The 21,153-nt window shown below is 40.4% G+C and overlaps 1 protein-coding gene across 6 annotated transcripts in view; it reads right to left on the bottom strand.

Annotated features, from left to right (window-relative positions):
- The window catches only part of CCDC148 (coiled-coil domain containing 148), a 133,667-nt gene that overhangs the window by 73,100 nt on the left and 39,414 nt on the right, over positions 1-21,153 (bottom strand). For all 6 annotated transcript variants that reach the window (XR_006101456.1, XM_042445892.1, XM_042445893.1 and 3 more), the window contains 5 exons: positions 16,535-16,638; positions 12,777-12,850; positions 10,370-10,524; positions 5,746-5,841; positions 5,459-5,640 (listed from right to left, as the gene is read on the bottom strand). Coding sequence is in view for 5 of the 6 variants with exons in the window: in XM_042445892.1 (XP_042301826.1) it covers positions 5,459-5,640; positions 5,746-5,841; positions 10,370-10,524; positions 12,777-12,850; positions 16,535-16,638 (611 nt within the window). In the remaining variant the exon portion in view is untranslated. The remainder of the gene's footprint in view (positions 1-5,458; positions 5,641-5,745; positions 5,842-10,369; positions 10,525-12,776; positions 12,851-16,534; positions 16,639-21,153) is intronic.

Below are 21,153 nucleotides of genomic sequence, written 5' to 3'. Positions count from 1 at the left end.
CAACTCTTTTACTCAGGGGCTGACATTGTCATCTTATTTGCTCTGTAATGCATCCTGTTTCAGCAAAACTTCCTTTAAATAAACTAAGGCTTGTTGTTTCCTGAACACAACATAGTAAGCCTCACTGAACATAGCAAGACTTGATTCTGGGTAAACATGAATGAAACTTCTTTACTGTTGTTACTATTTTTCCCCCCCAAAAAATAACATTTCCATTTTATGGCTTTCACATTTTTTAAATTAAAACTCAAAATAGTTCAAAAAGAATTCTGAATTGGACTGGAGGTCATCAGGAGCAGTTTCTTCATTTTAAAATAATCTATTAGAACCTCATAATTTTACATTTTATATATCTGTCCATTTTATTTGGCTTTTTTCTCTGCTTCCTCTGCTGTTTTTTTTTTTTAATCTTCCTAACAACTACCTCACTCTGGCTTTTATATTATGTACATTTTGAAGATATCATAGGTATAAAATATGTTTTTCGGGGGGAGGATTCAACAATAGAAGCTTATAGCATATAGAAAACATGAAACAAAGGTATTCTTTTATGTCTTGCATTTCTCTCCTTTCCTCCTTAGCTCATGAAAATGTGAGGACCACTGACTGTTCACTGCTGACTGATTACCAGCACTTGAAACAGAGCTATCCTTCATTTCCAGAATACATTTCTTTTTCTCTCAGCAGTGTCCGTTCTAGTAATCAGGCTTAACTTCTAACGGTAGCAAAATCCAACCATTTCTTTGGGAATATTATCATTTCTGCTTTTAAAATGCAGAGGTGTTTCTACAGGAATATTCACACCTTAGTCTTCCACTAATGAAGACGAGATGTGGTGCTGGAGAAGAGTGCTGAGGATACTGTGGACAGCCAAAAAGACAAAATAAAAATGGGTCCTTAAACAGATCACTTACGTACATTTCATTTATTACAGCAAATAGCCAGCATATTTAACAGATCAAGCCTGAACTCTCCCTGGAAGCCAAGATCATCAAATGGTGGTGTCATACTTTGGCCATGTCATGAGAAGGCGTGACTCATTAGAAAAGACAATAATGCAAGAAAAGTTATAGGGGGAAGTAAAAAGAGAGGAAGACCAAACACCAGGTGAATAGCCTCAATCAGAGAGGTCATGGCCTAGATTTGTAGAACCTAAGCAGAGTAGTGGAGGATAGGGGAGCTTGGACATCTCTCATCCACAGGGTCACCATGAATTGGGGTTACAACAACAAGGATTCCATTCCACTGTATGCAGACACAAGCACACAGTAAGTGATGATACCATGGTTCTAATGTGTCCTCTTGTTATGTTTCTAAGATGTGGCAGTACTTTGTGCACTGGCTTTGCACTGGCTACTAGAATGCCTTTGTCATCCCCAATCTCAGTTATTACTATTTCAGAGGTTACTTGTAGGAGTGACTGGGAGAATAACAGAAGGGGGATAAGAAAGCCTGAAGTGAGGGTGAACATATGAAGCTGCCTCGCATAAGGGATGGGCCAAATAAGCAATGTGTTGCACTGTGAGTAAGGGATAAGCTTGAGTACTACTCCCTCCTCTCCCTGTATGCTCAGTTGCTGAGGAGGTTTCTTTTATTCTTAAATCATAGCTTCCAATGACATCTGAACCTGGAAACTAGTTTAAGAATATAATAAATAAATAAATAAATAAATAAATAAATAATAACTGCCTCCAAAGGAGCATTGCAAAATGGATAATTTAGAACTCCTTCTTACTCTACCAAAATATGGTTTGTGAAAATATGATTATGTAAAATAACCAACTAGTGACAGCAATATGGCATTTGAAGCCAGGAATGATGCATATGACAAATAAGGCTGTGTAGGCAGAAGTTGCCACTGAACTCAACATTTAGACTCTCAACCAAGTATCACTTATTGCCATGTGCTGAAAAAACAAACACTGGATTGTTCTAGGCACTTGAGCTTCAGTGATATTGAGCCTCACCTACTGGTAACGTCCCCTTAATTCTCTGCAGCCTACTTCTGAATATATAAATTGACAGCGCTTTATAAATAAAGGTTAATAATAATAATATGCATAAAATTATAGTGGGCTCTCCACATTCACTGGGGTTGGGGCACAGGACCCTATGTGAAAGTGGAAAAACCACAAATAAAAAACCCATTTTTTTACCTTAAACAACACATCTCTAGGAATCTCTAGCTCCTCTAGTACAACTCTATAGCCAACATCTGCTGTACACTGGTTGTTGTTGTTGTTGTTGTTGTTGTTATTATTATTATTATTATTATTATTATTAATGTTTATTTATATCTATCCTTCAATCTTCAACAATGATACTGTGCAGTCTAAATATTGTCCTATCAATCTGAAATTGCCCTATGAATTCCTTGCAATAATTATTGACATTGTCTCTTAATCCACAGTGCAGTCCCACTGTTAAAAACCTTCATATTATGAAAAAGATAGATTTTATTGAAGTTATTATTGTTAATGTATTACATTGTATTATACTGCATTTTTACCAACTGTATTTGAATGTATTTTATCAGGCTGTAACCCCACCTCGATCCATAGGGAGAGGCGGGGAAATATAACTAAATAAATAATTATTATTATTATATAGCGCCGTAAGTTTGACATGGCACTTTATAGAGTGATCAAAACTGTATAAAACCTGCCAATGGTGTACAATCTAAAATACAAAATATACAGTAAAATATAGTAAATAGACAATTTGTCCAATTAAAATAGCATTAAAACTATAAAACTATAGACAAATAATACTCTAGTCTGAATTAACAGAGGAATCAAGCTGTAGTTTGAAATGCTTCTGTAAACAAAAAAGCCTTTAATTTGACTTAAAATTAACTAGAGAAGTAATTGTCCACAAATGTTTAGGGATATGGTTCCAGGCATAAAGAGCGTTGAGGGAGAAAGGGCAAATCTGAGCCAGAGAAGAAGAAACTCTTGGCTGGGTCAGGAGCTTTGAACCTTTGGATCGCAGAACTGGAACCGAGTAACAGGAGGAGACAAGAGCTGACAGAAGCTGCATCAAAAGAGGGCTGCAGTAGTCAAGTCATGAGATAACCAGGGCATGAACCAAGGTCTTAGCAGTAGAAACTGGAAGAAGAGATCTGATTTTAGCTATGCTATAAAAGAAAAATCAGCAAGACTTTGCTGTGGCCTAGATCTGTGGGATATACAACAAAGAGGAATTGAAAATGAAGCTACATGCTTCCTTCACAGGATGGATGGGAATATTATTGACTGTAATTGAAAATGTATAGTTCTGTTTTAGCCATGTTAAGTTTTAAGTGCCAATGACACATCCATGTTGATATAGCTGAGAGACATGATGTAACATGTTGTTCAGTGTCCAAAGAGAGTTCTGAAGTGGAAAAGTATAATTGGGTATCACTGGCACAGAGATGATATTGAAAACTGTAGGAGCTGATAAGATTACCTAAAGATAGAGCCTTGAGGGACTCCAACCGGTAACAAGATGGAAGTAGAAACTTAACCTCTGGCTACTACAGCAAATGACCAATTTAAAAGGTATGATCTAAACCAATCGAAGACTAAATCAGTAAATCCTAGCTCTTGGAGCAGATCTACCAAAAGACCATGATCAACTGTGTCAAAAGCTGTGGAGAGACCAAGAAGAATAAGAACTGAATATAGGCCTTTTGACTTGGCCAAAAGAAGATCATCTGTAATTGACCATAGAATCATGCTGGAGGACCTACAAATGCCTAGATAAGTGTTTTCTCCAGGAATGTCTAGGTCCTCCAATGAAACTCATGGTCAACTTCTGGCTGAGATGTACTGGAGAACCTAGAGATTCATAAATAACATAGGGATATCTACCATAAGTAGAAATCTACTCCGCTCAGGAGCAACCCAAAGGAGATATTTCTCTTGCGGAGGACGAAAAACTGAAGGAGGAGCTAGATCAGCGGAATTGGGCATGCTCAGTACATGAAAGTGGGCAGGGCTTCTGCCAATCTGCTCAGCTTTTCAGCTTCCAAATGGAGTCTCTGTGCAGGCGCAAAACCCTATTGTGTGAGGCACAGAGACAACAAAGATGAACCATGAATAATTAAATCTGCAAAAGTCAAACTCGCAAATGTGAAAGACATTTTAGTCTTATCACAGGTGTTCTTGCTTAGTATTTTTATATACATACAAACACAGAAATGTCATATTTCTGAACTGCCCCCCCTACAGAATTTTGTATCTGCTTAGAACACAAAAGGTGACTGAAATACATGAAATGAGGTTTTGGACTGTACTCCTCAGGACTTATAAACCAATTTTTAAACCATTGTAACCAGCAATGAATATGCATGCTTGTTAAGGAATACATGAATTTTTTAAAAAGAAAACTATAACTTGATTCTAAACAGTTATTTAAATCATCCACCATGCTGAGAATTATCATATGCCAGCATCCAAGTGGCTTCTGGAGTAGCCCTGCTTCCACACAACCAGCATAAAATTGCATATGCCAATGGCGGGGTCCAGACCGCCAGAAAGAGGCGGCCGGTGGCTGCCTCTCTTTTCCGCATAACCGCGCAGCAGCAACCAAATTGCGTGGCTACATGGAAACAAAAGGACTGTGAAAAAGCGGCTCCTTTTAGTACCGCTGCAAACTGCCTTCAGTGGCATGAGGACGTCGCTGCCGCGTGTGCCCATCTGGAAGGCGCATGGCAGTGACGTCACAGCTGTGCGCGCCATGTATACAGTGCTGCACAGCTGTGACGTCCTGATAATGTCCTAGGGTTGTGGGGCGTCTGGAAATGGTGCCCTGAGGCAACCCTAGCATGTCGCTAGGACGTGCTAAAGGGCCCGTGTGTACCATAGTTGTAACTGGAAGACAAGGCAGTGGGACACTGGAAATAACAGTCAAGACAGAACTGAATGGTTTGGCTTGACTGTAACTCCTAGGCTCACATATTGGCCTAAATACTTGAAATCTGTCATAGAAACTAAAGAAACCTCATTGGATGAGGTTTACATAATATCTATTTGGATACATGTTTATAAGAACAGATCTGTACTCTATAGAAAGATGCAGCTTAACAGCTGTAAAGCAACATTTCCAGACTTTTAGGTAAAAATACCAATTCCAGCATGAATTAGTGTAAATATGAAAGAAAGAAACAGAAAGCACTGTATCCATATAAAACATGGAAATGTTTACCACATACCATAGTTCTGGTGATCCAACCCTTGAACATTTCACATACTATTTTGAACAAGCCATTTTACAAAGAGATGGCTCTCTCAGCTGTGCAAACAGTTACTGACTATTTAATCCCACAGAGCTGGGCAGAGAGACAACTATGCATTGTGCTCAACAAAAAGACAACAAATTTTGTTCCTGGTAAATGAAACTGCAACCTCAAAAGACTCCAATATCAAAACACTTTGCCTAGCCCTTAAAGAAACATGACATCAGGTTTGATTACCTTGATATGACTTTTAACTCTTGATCAACCTCTTGGAGCTTTAGCCAATATTCATCTGCTAGTTTATCAAATTCTGTAAACACTGCAGTTTTCAAATCAGGATATGGGCACTCTAGGAGTAATAATTGTGCAGGTATCTCATGGATGAGCGCACTCTTCTCTTCTAAAGAATAAGCCAATGCCTACAATAAAATCAAAGATTATTGGTAGACACAGGGAAAAAAAATTTTTTTGTTAATGTAATTAAATGTGTGTCTGTGGGGTTTTTTTAAAAAAAATTAGCTTACTTCATCTACAAATTCTTCAAGCTCCTGTTCCAAAGCCACTCTCTCAAGATGAAGCTTTCCCAAGACTATTTGCTGTTGTGCCTTCAGAAACTCCACCTAATTTTAGAAAATATTTTCATGAGTATAAAAGTAGTTGTAATTGATGCTGCTCACATCATGTGGGACATTATGCTGTTAATTTATTTATTTTATTTTAACCTTCCCTTCCCTTTTCTTTCCTTCAACGAGCTTAAGAGAACATAAATAATTCTTCCCCCAACAACTCAGAGCAGGCTTAAAGGAGTAACTGGCCCACAGCCATCACACAAGAGTTGTGGTTAGGTGGGGATTTGAATTCAGGCCTTACCAGTCCTGGTCCAACAATCTAAGCACTATACAACACTAGCTCTCCCCAGCTCTTTTCAGCAAGTTAGCCTCTGTGATTGAAGATGCAAAGAAATCAAAAATCCTCTAAATTTGTTCTGCCAGGCAACAAGCAGAATTTCTTCTTCCACAGTGAGTAGCATAGTGGAAGGAGAAACAGAAGGGCTATGTATATATGTTCAATAGTATCCTATGAATATGACATTCCATCATATGAGTTAAATGATCAGTTTGTAATCGTTTGCAAGGTGGCCTGAATGCAATTTGCTTTGCTTCAATAGCCAGGAAAGATAAAAAGAATCATCACACAAAATGCCAAATGAGGCAAGACAATGTGCCTCTCACATATACGGTTCAGATTCAATAATTTTAAAAAATATTTCAGTTTTTGGTCCACACTGTTGCAATGTTAAACAACAACAAACAAACCTAAGCACTGAATAATTGTTATTGTGATGTGTTGTTAAGTTGCCTTCAACCTATAATGACTCTGTGAATGAAAGACCTCAGGGACAAACTGCTATTTTACAGCCCTTCACGGGTCTTACAAACTCAGGGTGTGGCTTCCTCAATTGTGTCTGTTCCCCTGTTTTCCTCTTTTCCCACCATTTTGAACTATAGCAACTATTATTGCCTTTTCCAGTAAGTCATATTGTCTCATAAATAGGTATTTTGGTTTCTACTGAGAACTCAGGCCTAAGCTCTAGGACCCACTTATATGTTATTTTGGCACACCGTGGTGTCTCCAGAACTCTTTTCCAGCATCACAGTTCAGATTAGTTGACTCTCTTCCTATCAATGTTCTTCAAAGTACAGCTTTCAGATCCATATCTGAAATCATAAATATTACGGATGATCCCGATTTTGGTATTCAGTTTTTTTGCACTTGATGATCTTATCTAGATCGTTCATAGCTGTCCTTCAAGTCTTATTCTACTGATTTCTTGACTACAGCCTCCACGTTGAGTGATGATGACAAGGTTAAATCTAAAACACCATTAAATTAAAATAAATTCCCAAAACTCAGACCAAATAACACGTTACGAAACTCATAAAATAAGTAAGCAGTGACTCTTCAGAGATCCAGAGATGACTACATGTGAGTACATACACAGTGTGGGGCTAGACCTAACATTAGATAAGAGCCCTGGTGGTGCAGTGGTTAAATGCCTGTACTGCAGCCCCTCACTCACAAACCATAATTGCGAGTTCAATACCAGCAAAAGGGCTGAAGCTCAACTCAGGCTTGCATCCTTCCAAGGTTGGTAGAATGAACACCTAGATTGTTGGGGGCAATTAGCTTACACTTTGTAAACTGCTTATGGGGTGCTTAAGTGCACTGATAAGCAGTATAGAAATGTACTTGCTATTGCTATTATTCAGAATGAGGCAGTGGCCTCAGATGGCAGTGGCAAATGTTGGGAGGCACCCACCAGTGGCAAGATGTTGGACTGTGTTGGTATGTGAGTTACACAGGCTGTCTGGCATCCCTTGAGAAGCCTGCTGCCTCAGATTGTGGCTACTGTGTGGAGAACTGGGGAAAAGAAAGGCACCAGCTTGTTCTTTGCTTAAAGGGATGCCTTCAGCACAGTGATTCCAGGAGAGTAGATGTGCATTGCTGTGTGTACAATAGGACAAGTGGAAAGGTGTATCCCCACAGATGGTGTGTAGTATTTATAGGGTTAGCAACCAGACCAAAAAGCACCAGAGAAAACCCAAATATACATTGCCACAACCACCAACTATGGCTTATCAAAATGCACAGAGGCTTCTGTATACAAGGTAAATCAGCATATTCATAAATAATGAACAGGAAGGCAGATTAAGAATATAGGTATGAAACCAGAAGTTCCCCCATGCTGAAAAGCAACAGAATTTGCATTCAGAGTAACAATCAACAACAGTTCATACATGTTAGTTATAAAACTATCTCCTGTCTCTCACAGCACATCAACACACAGCTCCACCCAATAAAAGCATTAGCTAAATCAGTGATGGTGAATCTTTTATGGACCCAGTGACCAAATTAAAAGGTGTTCCAGCACTGGGTGTTACCCGGTGCTGGTGGCAGGATTTGCAGGAGGGATGGGACTTCTACCCTCTGGGGTGGGACTTCCACCTTCTGGGGGTAGGACTTCCAGGGCAGGACATCAGCTGCCTTGCCAGAGACAGATGTTCCTCCTCTTCTCCCACCCCCTGGGCCTTCAGCTGCCTCTCTGGAGACAGCTGAAGGCCTGGGAAGAGGATGAACAGGCACACATCTGTTCCTCCTCTTCCCCATCCTCCCTGTGCTCTCAAAAATGGCTTTGTGTGCCAACTCTGGCACCCATGTCATAGGTTTGCCACCACAGAGCTAGATCATACCTGGGTACACACATGCATCTAATCCCCAAAGGAGTATATTCTTTACATTAGAAAAAACAACCAAGAATATGCCAGGCTAGTGTGAACAAAATGCAGATAATGTCTAGATTTATTTAGATGTGAATCTTAGATACTTTTGTTTGTTTATTTGTCAGCACATAGAACATTTTTGAAAACAAGTACAGGATATACTCGTCTATAAGTCTAAAGGTTTATTGTAAAGTCGAAGGATTTCATGGCCGGCATCCATAGTTTTTTGTGGGTTTTTCGGGCTATGTGGCCATGTTTTAGCAGAGTTTCTTTCTGATGTTTTGCCAGCATCTGTGGCTGGCATCGCTGGCGAAACATCAAAAAGAAACTCTGCTAGAACATGGCCACATAGCCCGAAAAACCCACAAACAACTAAAAGTTTATGACCAGAAATTGACCCCAAAATCCCAGGTTGACTTATTTACGGGTCAGTATAGTAATGTGATAGCCGCTCTTTCAGATTTCCCCACGCACTCAGCAGAGCAGTTTATTTCTCTCTTGCATCAAGCAGAAAGTCTTGAGTGATTAATTGCTGTTAAACAAACAGAGTCCCTCTCCCATCAGTCCTGGCTGCCACGATCTGTGTCCTGGACTGCAGCCAGCACCCACAGACACATGCCAATAAGGAAGGCAATTAACTATGAAGCTGGAAGTAGTCCACAAACCTTGCAGGGGGAGAGAGAAAAAGCAAACCAAAAGCCAAGCCAAAGTCAGGATAACAGAGATCACAATAGTCAGTCCAGTCCAGGGTCAGGTCAGCAAGAAGGTAGCAATAGTCCAGTCCGTTCCAAAGTCAAGAGTCAAAGCAACAAGGAGTCAAGATACAGGGAGCCAGTGCAGGCAGCAGTCACACCAAAGGATCATGCAATAAACTCTGGCACTGAGTTGGTGTCTCTCTGCTCATTTAGTAAGGGACACTCTCCCCCATGCCACCTGAGGCTGATTTGCTAATTGCTTCTCAGAAATTCTCTGGGATCTGCATCTGCCAGCACTTTTAGCCCTGCATTGTCTATAGGAGGGAACCATGAAGCTTGGTTCCTCCCCAGAGTCACCACTAGGCTGCTGTACCACCAGAGGAATCCCACCAGCATTAGGACCTGGCTGAGCCTCCTCCTCTGGGGCTGGGAGATCAGGGCTGGATTCTGGCAGAGCAGGATTAACACCTGGTGTAGCCTCATTTACCTTTTGCACTGGAGCAGGATGAGCACCTGGTGTAGCCTCAATTACCTCTTGCTCTGGAGGAGCCCCATCCTCCTCCTCATCCTCTGAGACCTGCTCTTGGCTGGCCATAACAATCTGGTTGAAGGATGAAACCAAAGTTGAAATGCTGAAGCAAAAAGCCTCAGTAAGAGTCTCTCTTGCTGTACGCACACATACACACACTGAAGGAACCTCCAAGTTTTACACTCAACTTATCCATGAGTCATGGCAAAATTCATAATTTTGGCCCCAAAACCTGCCCTTGACTTATATATGAGGTCAACTTATAGTCAAATATTTACAGGTAACAGGAGTCATAAACTACAGCAGGGTTCACGAACCTATGGCCCTCCAGATGTTGTTGAATTCCAGTTGCATAATTCTTGACAAGGGGATGTGCTGGGTGGGATGATGGGAGCTGGAGTCCAATACAAGTCTGAGATCACAGGTGAGGCATCCAGGGCTAGGTAGGAAAAAGGTAAGAAGACCTCCACCAGATAACTCAAAAGAATTTGACTTTACTGTGTTCCTGACTGTGCCTCTAGATTGCCATTCTTGGTCTGAGTTGCTTGACTAACCCTTTGACCCAGGACTGGAGAGACTATCCAGTCACAGGGTTGCCCCATACTGGGAAGGAAACGGTGATGAAGTCTGCTGAATTACTCACCTCTTTTAACACTGCATCTGGATTAAGCTCATATTCCTGACATTCTTGGTTGGCCTGCATTTCCACCAGCCTGTATCTTAAATCTTCTCTTAACTGCCATACAGGTTGTACCGTATTTGCTTGAAATGTATCCAGCATGTTTGATAATTTATATCCTAGAAGAAGATAAATACAAATTAGTAATGCCGGTCAGCTACAGCAATAGTCAATTAATCACCAGACATTGCCTATTAATGGATTATATTCTGCATTTCTAATGTGAGACATATTTTTCAGGAAAAGGAATTGTACATTACATTAAAAAGCCAAGCTCCTCAGATAATTAAAGGGAGTAAATATAGCAGTCCTGCATAGCTGCTCAAGAGAAAAAGAGGAGAGCAGGGAATGTCAACAGGAATAAGGAAGACTCCTCGCTCCACTCATTATTTTTAGCTGTTACACATATTTACTTATGGGTGGTCAATACTTCTTAAAGAAGCTTCAAAGAGTAACACATACGATATGGTACCTTCTTGCACTTGGGCCACCCTTTCCATCAACTCCACAGCCAGTGGCAGCCCCATTCTGCATGTTACCTAGTACAAAGGGGCTGCCAGGGAGGTAGCGGCAGCTAAAAGGAGACACAGACCCTCCAGGCTTTGCCATGGTGTGTGCCCCTCCTTTACCTCAGCTTTCTCCCTGGGAGGAAGCCTGGGCCCATAGAAGCTGGCAGGGGTGCACACATGCATGCCTCTCCTGCCCTAAAGAGGGAAGAAGGAAGGCCCAACCATGTGTCACCTCTCTATTGGGTGTCACCCAATGTGGTTTGCATCCCCTGCACAAATTCAGTCATGCCACTGTCCACAGCTATGCTAGAAGACAGATTTGGTAGCAGTATCAGACTCGCTGTGCAATACTGGTTTGTCATGGGCGATGCAAAAAATTTTGCTTCTTCCTTTTTGCTCTCCACCCTGCACTGCAAATGTGCACAATTATGTCAGTAAACAGATGCTTAATTTTGTCAATGCATGGGTGTACCTAACAAAGGCCATTACAGTCATAGCTCAGGCTGCATCAACACTGCAGAAATAATCCAGTTTGACAACACTTTAACGGCTATGCCTCAATGCTATAGAATTCTGAGAATTGTAGTTTTGTGAGATATTTAGCTTCTCTGTCAGATGCCACAACAAACTACAGTTCCTAGAATTCCAAAGCACTGAGCCATGGCAGTTAGTGTCATCAAACTGGAATTTATGCAGTGCGGATGCAGCCTAAGTTAACAAAACCTCTGATAAAGAAGCTTTTTTTAAATAAAGTCTCTTTTTATGCCTGCTCACCCGACCTCACCTTGCTCCCCATCCTCTGTCTAATAGTTGGAAGGTTCCTTTTTTAAAAACAACAACTTCATTGGGACAACTGCAAAGGAGGGCTACAGAGGCACAGACTTCTAGTGTCAGGTTTCAGCAGTGTAAACAATTAAATAAAATCTTAGCTGCAAAAGAATGGGACTCTACTCTAACCAACTGCACTGCAGCTGTGTGTGCCTGCCTAAAATGGGCAAAGTAAACAACAGCTGCTTCCAGAATCTCTTACTGAGCATGCATGAACAACAGAAAAGAGAGATAAAGAGAAGGCACTAGCAACCCCAAGCAAGTCAAAAAAGCATAGACTGATAGACCAAAATGAAATCATAAGAAAAGGGGACGCTAGTAAAAGAAGAAATCTCTGATGCATTTCAGAAGTAATTTCTAGAAGGTTCAAATTGTTTTTGTTCATTGATGTTTTTCCTGACAATAATTTCACATGTGTATATTATTATTTGTTAACTGTGGTATATGTATATCTCCTTGAGGACATATTCTGGTTTAAACTGTCAGTTTTTTAGACTTTACTTTTCTTGGTTTATCTCCTTCCTTCTCTAGCTATCTTCTTTTGCTTAACTGACCAATCAGGTTATGCTAAATATCACTATCCTACACATCTTTTACACCTCTTAAAATGATATGTATGGGAATGTGGGGAATATGAGACAAATGAGACTTCCTCAGGCACCTCAAAGCCCTGAAGAAAACTACAAGTGGGCAAAAAGGTAGATTTCATTGCTCTCAAGAAAAGATCTGGAGTTCGGTCTGCAACTCTGCAAACTCCACTAAAAAAAAAAGGTATATTTTCTAATATATTCAACAGTCTTTTTCTACAAAAGGGAGGGCTCTTCTCACAGCCATGCTTGGTCTTCTTCTTGGTATTCTTGACATCACAATAGCTATGATGGATGATAAACTGAACAGTCATGAGGGGCTGGAAGCTAGGAAATACTTTGTCTTATTAAGTTTCTATATTATTGTGCAATTTTACACAGAATATGTCAGCACCTAAGTATTTTGGAAGATTTTGTTTGATCAAGAAATAAAGTGGAAGTACTTACGCAAATCCCACAAGTCAAAAAAACATTCATTCCCTTCATCAAACAAGGCTTGTATATCCGATTCTAGTCTTTGCCTGAAATGAAAAACGTGATCTCAGAAAAAATCAACCAACTTTTTCTGTAGCCAAGGACAGGGGTGAGGGGAGAACCAAAGGGATCCACATAGTCACTGAGATAAAATGTACCTTCTATTCAGCCTCAGGGGAAGTCAATGGACAACACTTGCCAAGAAAACCCCTTGACAGGTTTGCCTTAGGGTCACCATATGTCATAAATAACTTGGAGGCACACAACGACAAACAACGAATTCTTCAGTCCATGGATCTACAGAATATTTTATGTCTTTTCTTCTTAACATTGTTTCCTTCCTTAAACTGCAGCCACACGGTGAGCAGAAATCTTCATTGGTAGGTTCACAGAGCCACGGTAGTATTTCTCAGGTGAAAAATTCATTGAGCACACGTAAAGATTTATGTTTTTAATATTTTCAGTAGTAACATCTCTTTTGTACATTATAGGCATCTCAGCTCCTTTTGCCTTATTTTTCAAGTTGTTTGCAGAGATGGCTTAAAACTTTGTTTCCAAGTCTCACCTCTTGCCCTAACTGCCCATAGCTGATGCCTAGGCTTCCTTTCTTCTTTGTTCCTTATTTTGTCCTAATCCATATCTTTGGCCCAGTACAGACCGCAGAAAAGGGGCAGTCTGCAGCTACCCTTTTCCATGGAGGATTGGGGCCAGGGCAGCCATACCGGCAGCCCAGAGGCCCCAATCTGGCACTTTTCTAGGCCATGGAGAAGCTGCAAAATGCCGCTTCCCCGTGGCCTGGAAAAGGGGTGTCCTTGGGGCTTCATGCTCCTGGACACCCCAGGAGCCAGAGCCATTCCTGCAGCTGTTTGGTGGCTGTAGTAACGAGGCACACGCCCAGAAGGAGCTCGGTTTCAGAGCTCCTTCTCATGCCGCAGCCAGGCTACCATAAGCGGCCTAGGGCGGCGCAAAGATGTCACACATGCGCCATGCTATTTGGATGTGGCGCATGTGTGACGTCATAATGGCGGCGCCCGTGTACACAGGTCGCTGCCATTATCATGCTGCCGACATGTATTAGGGTTAGGGAGCGTGTACATGGTGCGCGCTCCCTAATCCTAATACCGGCACTGGTACGCCGCTTGTTGGTGGTCTGTACCGCACCTTTGTTACCCTGTCTGGACCCCTATTGTCACTCATACTTCTGTGTTCTTCCAGTCTAGTGTTGTTCCTTTGGCTTCACATGTCCAGTCTGAAAATCTATCTTGTATTGTCTACCTAGCTCCAACCTTCTGTCTGAAATGAGACATTACCTTGTTCATTGTTCCATTCATTTGTTCAAATGTTTCATCAGGTTATCCCCAGATTAATTTTGGAGGCAGAGTGACTCTGCCCATTCCCAAGTTCTTTAGGTAACTTCTTAAATACACATACCTCCAGGGCTGTGATGTCAGGGAGCTCCCCTCCCTTATAATCTTTTGGAATGATTATTATACCACGCCTCATGGTCCCTCTCTAGGTTTTTCTTTCCCTTTTTCCACCATGGAGTTCACATCAAGTTCTGTCCTCTAGAACGGGGGTAGGAATTGTATGATCCTCCAAATGTTACTAAAATTCTATTCCCAGCAAATATAAGACGTCATAGCCAGTGATAAGAATTACAGAATCATAGAGTTGGAAGAGACTTCCAGTGCCATCAAGTCTAACACCTTGCCATGCAGGAATACACAATCAAAGCATCCACACCAAATGGCCATCCAGCTTCTGTTGAAAAACCTCCAAAAGAGACTTCACCACCCTCTGAGGCAGTGTATTCCACTGTCAAAGAGCTCTTACTGTCAGGAAATTCTTCCCTAATGTTGCGGTGAAATCTCTTTTCCAGTTTGAATGTATTGCTCCGGATCCTATTCTTTAGAGCTGTAGAAAACAAACTTGCTCCATCTTCAGTATTTTCAAATACTTTCAAATATTTAAACAGGGCTATCATATCACCTCTTAACTTTCTCTTCACAGGCTAAACATACCCAGCTCCCTAAGCCTCTCCTCATAGGGTGTGATTTCCAGACCTTTCACTGTTTTAGTCACCCTCCTTTAGACACACTCCCACTTGTCAATATCTTTTTTGAACTGCAGTGCCCAGAACTAGATACAGTACTTCAGGTGAGGTCTGACCAAAGCAGAATAGAATGGTACTATTACTTCCTTTGATCTAAAAACTATACTTCTACTGATGCAGCCTAGAATTGCATTGGCTTTCCTAGCTGCCTCACCACACTGTTGACTCATGTTTAACCTGCAGTCAACTAGGACTCCTAAATTCCTTTCACATGTACTGTTGTCAAGCCAGGTGTCCCCCATTATATATCTGTGCATTTCATTTTTTTCTGCCTAAGAGTAGTACCTTACAGTTCTCCCAATTGAAATTCATTTTAATAAATAATAATAATTTGTTTTATTTATATACCGCTATTCCAAAGATCATAGCGGTGAACAGCAAGTAAGCTAATTAGCAAGTAAGCTAATTTTGTTAGATTTGGCCCAACTTTCTAATTTATTAAGGTCATTTTGTTAGCCTTTCACCTTTCCGAATGGAGTCTCTGCTCAGACGCAAAATCCCCTATTGTGTGAGGCATAGAGACCACAAAGAAAAAATTATAGGCGTGGTACAGACCACCCCTTTTTGCGCTGAACTGGGGCCAGGGCAACCTCACCAGCAGCCTTACAGCCCCAATCTAGCGTTTTTCCAGGCCAAAGAGAAGCAGCAAAATGCAAAATAAGGGGTGCACTTGCTCCTTGGGTGCCAACGGCACCCCAGCACTAAAGAGGAGAAAGGGGCAGCTGCTGCATCGTTGGCATGGCCGTTTGCTTGCCACGCCAATAATGCAGGGGCCCAAAAGGAGCTCCGTTTCAGAGCTCCTTTCTGCACCTCTGCCAGGCCGCCGCCTGGGGTGGCGTAGAGATGTCACGCGCATGCTGCACCCTTTGGATGCTGCGCATGCCTGACATCATTACGCACGCTGTGTGGATGGCACCACGTAACGATGGCACCCCACACACGTACTAGGGATAGGGACCATGCGGTTGGTGCACGGTCCCTAACCCTAGTATCGCCACTGCTACACCGCATTTGGGTCTTGTTTCGGCCCATAGTTAACTACTTGTGTGAACTGCAACTATGATGAAATCACCCATTTTTTAGTTCTCAGATCTAATTTATTCAGTCCAACTTGCTTCTGCAACTAACAGCATCAAATTGCACTTGGGTCCCCTTATATGCATTGATGCCTCAGGGAGCATATTGATCTTCTCTTTCTCCAAGGCAATCTTTTGACTTCTCTGATTCCTTCAAATAGACCCAAACCTTCTCTGTGTTAGTAGCATTCCAGAACTCTTGTGGGACAGTACTTGCTATAGGAGTCATTTTGTCTCTATAGTCTCACAAGTGATGTTTTAACTCTCACTTTGTACTTCACTGTTATCCAATTCAGTTTCTCACGAACAAACATTGCTACAGTCTCTGAAGGCAAGAAGACCCCATGATAATTCTGACAAGATACAGGCTCTTCCATTTAACAGGCATTGTTTTGAAAGGCTAAAATATATCTACTATTACATACTCAATTATCTTAATATTCACACTTTTTGTTATCATATCATTTCTTAAGCTACATCTGCTATACCTTCACTTTACAATTTATTTCTCAATTATTTCATCAAGTTTTCCTGCCTCTTACCTGCTTTCATGCAGTCTTTTGTGCTCTTTCCACCATACTTGTTTATGTTGTTTCAGCAGCATTTGTTCTTTGTTAAGTCTTGAAGCATGTTCAGTCTTTTTGATCTAGGCACAAGATATTTTTAAAAATAAAACTAAAAAGTCTTTTATAGGCCTCTAAAACAAACAGACTTTAAGTTTTATTGCCCTTGCAGGTCAATGGTTCTTGAATAGTTTGAATCATCCCAAATTAAAAGGCAATTTGTTCCAAAACAAAGAACATTTAAACACTGTCCATCGATACTCTGTACCAGTTGCAGCATCCAGCTTTCCACATCCAATCAACTGCCATTCAAGCACTACAAAAAGGTCAAAAGGATCAGGCACCTGGATTACAGTGAAGAAAGTCTTAGTAATTTTCTCACCAAAGTAGAGGAACATTATTTTTAAAGTTGCAAATGTGCATATAACAACTCCACAAAGAGTTCCTTATAACAGCATTACTCAAAATGATGGTCCACAGACCAGTACTGGTCCATGAATCACAGACTACTAGTTCATAGTGATGTTCTAGGAAAGAAAGAAACCATTGTAGCCAATGCACACAAAATTGGTACTGATTCTTGTCATATCAGGGGTAGGGGGGATTGTTCATGCTTCACATCAGATAGCTTGAGATGCACTGCCATACAATACAATAAACATATGACTCTTATTTATTAATATATGGCTCAATATAGTGTTATGTTTGTCCTATAGTTTGGCCCCTTCTCTGTAATCTTTCCATTGGCAGGCACACTGTGTTTATCCAGGCCTTTGAATGTTGGCTGTCTACTGCATAAGGTCTTTGAACTATGGTATACTGTATCCATATTGGTACTTCTGTCATTAATTTAAAGATTAACTGCTTTATGAAAGCTGTTTTAAATCAAAGTTTTAATCTGTTTAATATTTTTTAACTTTTGTACCATCCACAATTTTAACTGCATTTTGTTTTAATTTAAATTTGTGAGCCCCTTTAGTACCATATTGTGAGAAAGGCAAGATATAAATTAATAAATAAAATAAAATAGCTATTTCTGCATAAAAATGAACATACTCAGTTTATCTATTCAGGGGTAGCCACACTGGCTGTGCAGCAAAATACAACAAAATACAAAATACACAAAATAGTCATGGGGCCAACCACACCCAGCATATGTACAGTTTCCATACCACTGACAGAAGCATTTAGCAACCGTAAGATAAGTTTTCATGCACTCAGGGGAGAGATGTACATGACAAACCAATGCATGGCTGCAGCAAGAGCAATCACTGTCTGGAACTAGTTTCAACAGGGAAGTTTCTTGAAAGAAACAAGTTGAAGAGGCAAGCATAAATAAAGGACAAATAAAGGCAAGCAACAGAGCCAGCATGGCATAATGGTTTGAGTGTTGGACTACGACTCTGGAGGATCAGAGTTCAAATCACGGCTCAGCCATGGACACCCACTGGATGACCTTGGGCAGGTCACACACTCTCAGCCTCAGAGGATGGCAATGGCAAACTCCTTTTGAAAAAAACTTGCCAAGAAAATCCCATGATAGGTTCACCACCGTAAAGTCACGATAAATTGGAAATGACTGGAAGGGACACAACAATAACGACAACAACAACAACAAAGACAAGCAGCTTCTATTTAGCAACAAAATGTCATGCAGCACCATAAAGGCTAGCACAGTTATTATATCATAAACTTTTATAGAGTATAGCCTACTTTATCAGATCCATGAAGAATTATTTATATTCTCAGACAGACAGACAGACAGATGCAGCGTGAGATACAAAAGATTCATGTTTGCAAGACTCTTGAAAAATTGCATGAAGGTATGAAAGAGAAGAGGAACACAGATTGCCACTTGTGGTAAGCAATGACTGGGCAGGGGGGAACTTGACATCCCCATTCTTGACAAAACAAGGTGTGGAATGCCTAGATACAGATATAGCTAGAAAGTAAGGTCAGAGGAATATAGAATATAGAAAGAAGTAATACTAACAATTATATTACAGAAATTGAACATGAGAACATAAATTTTTCTGTACTGATTGTACTGTAGAAAGATGGAATATTTTCTTCAGAGTAGATTGATAGAAGCAATTCATCACATGTTCTAATATATAATTTTAAAGAAGCCTTCTTTTTTTGCATTTCAACAGCTTAATGGAGCTTGTTGTCAATAAACAGGGCCCATCAATATTCATATACCAGCTTTTAAAGCTTGTTTGTGTGGATGGAAAAATTCTTGGTTTCATCTTTAGACCCGTCAACATTTCACCACTCCTCACTGCTCACATGCCAGCCACGCATCTCTGTTATAGCTTACAAAATACCATTTTAGTATTTCTATTATTGGGTTATATGAAAACCTATCTTCATCACTGAACAGCGTTACAGTGAACAGGTTTTACTGCTTCCTTGACTGGAAGAGACTTGTGAAAAATGAAATACTAAAAGACGTAAGACTAGAACTTAGCTTGGGAAATCTCAAATGAACTGAGCTGAATTCAGCTCTGCCAGTCCATGGATAAATAATATCTGCCAATCCCTTTGATAAATTGTACTTGTATTATTCAAAGAAAAATAAAACATGCAGGAAACATTATTTCTACTCATTCTTCATCAGTTCATCTTCTGCTAATGTAGCTTCTTCCTTTGCAAGATCCTATCTTTTCATTTTAATGATGTGGGACAACATCAAAAAGCAGTATAGTAAGAATCCAGTATGCTCAAATGTTATGTACGTACTTTTTCTTTTAATGTTATCTCCGTACATTTTCTTTTCTCATTTCTTTGCATTGATTTAATTTAATGTAAAATATTTTTTTTAAAAAAACCTGAATGTGAGCTTACTGGCTCCTGGCACTACCAGCCAAAAGACATTATGTAGGTTTCCCTCCCCCCTGTCTTTTACTCCTGAATTATTTTTGTGTGCACACAAAACAAAGAAGCAGCCCCCATCCCTAAAATTCTGGGAATGAGACAAGGCCACAATGAAAGCTTTTGCCTGAAAGCACCCAAAGCATTGTACTGTATATAGATTCTCATAAGCACAGCTTCACATGTATAGGTTTAACCACTACAGTATTTTAATTTCAGCCTAGTCTCCTCAGTGTACAGAGGGGCAGAAGCACACGTTGTCTATATATTTTCAGAATAGGACACTTCCACACACCGTACCAATAGCATTTAATTGGAAAACATTATGTGGAAGCATGTGACAGTGGCAAGATGTGGTAATGCATTTGGCATGCAGGCCTCTCTGTGGGGTAAAAACAGGGAAACAACTAAAGAGAGAAATAGCTGTTAATAAGACGTTCATCTAAAGCTGCCCTAAGCTGTTCCCATCTCCCTGGGAACTTCAAGCAGTGCTGATCTGGCATTTGAGCTCCATATAAGAAATACAAGAAATGCCTTTGCTGGAGGCTTTTTTCCCTGCTAGAAGCAGGTACTGCATTGGCAAAAGGGCTAACGCTACTGATCTTGCATGTAAATTACATTGTCTGTCTGTAGAGCAGACAGGGAAAGGGTCGGTAGCATATGTGCAAAGGAAACAACACAAACTGGCAGGAGGGCTTAGAGAGCTCTAGCTGCCAGTGAGAGGAGTTTGTAAAAACACATCTAACCTGGAAAGATATAGCCTCTCCAGTTCCAATAAAAAACAGCAAGCAATATCACTCTACTTTCTCTGTCAATGTTTTCCATGCTTTCTTACAGCTCTGCATCATGTTCGGACATTGCTTTCTCTCCCCCACCATGCTCTCAAAGTTACACCACCAAACTTTACTACCACCTTTGAGTCCCTTTTTTTCTAACTGTCTAGCAAGAGGACACCATGTGGAGCCATCTCTCTGCCGAAAGGATCATGAGGAATAACTGTGAACAAAGGACGGGGCTTGTATTAATCTTGAGGGATAACCACATGATCAGCAGTTGCTTTGTTTTATGAATGGAGATGGAAAAATATTGTATAAAGTTACTGTGTCCCCATTCCACTTCCCCCTCCTCTATAGCTTCTTTGGTCATTCTTGTTGCTATCAGAACAGAAAAAGAAATACATTATTAGTGGTATCTGGCATATGACAACAAGAAATTATTAAGAAAGCTTCCTAAGGCAGCATTGGCTGACAACAACCAAAACTGATTGATTGATCTATGTGATTTGATTTGACATGTTTCTTTTATATCGTGCCTTTCTCAGAACTTAAAACAAGTATACAGAAAAAGGCAAGAAAGAAAGAAAGAAAGAGAGAGAGAGAGAGAGAAAGAAAGAAGCATAAAATGTAATAGTTAAATTAAAACAGCTGGTGTGGTGTAATGATTTGAGTGCTGAACTAGGGTTCAAATTCTGGCTCACCCATAAAACCCACTGGATGACCTTTGGCAAGTCACATTCTCTCACCCTCAGAGGATGGCAATGTTAAACCCCATTTGGAAAAACATGCCAAGAAAACCCCATGGTAAGTTTGCTTTAGGGTCGTCATAAGTCAGAAACAATTTGAAGGCACACAACAATGAACAAAATGTAATTAAACTATGTATAGAATTAAAATAATTGGAAACATATACTTTAAGGGGTACAAAATTTGAAAAAGTAAAACATC

This window comes from Sceloporus undulatus, chromosome 1 (genome assembly GCF_019175285.1).
Source record: "Sceloporus undulatus isolate JIND9_A2432 ecotype Alabama chromosome 1, SceUnd_v1.1, whole genome shotgun sequence".
Taxonomy (NCBI): domain Eukaryota; kingdom Metazoa; phylum Chordata; class Lepidosauria; order Squamata; family Phrynosomatidae; genus Sceloporus; species Sceloporus undulatus.
Note: the sequence above shows the minus strand (reverse complement) of the source record. Positions and strands in the feature narration are given on the sequence as shown.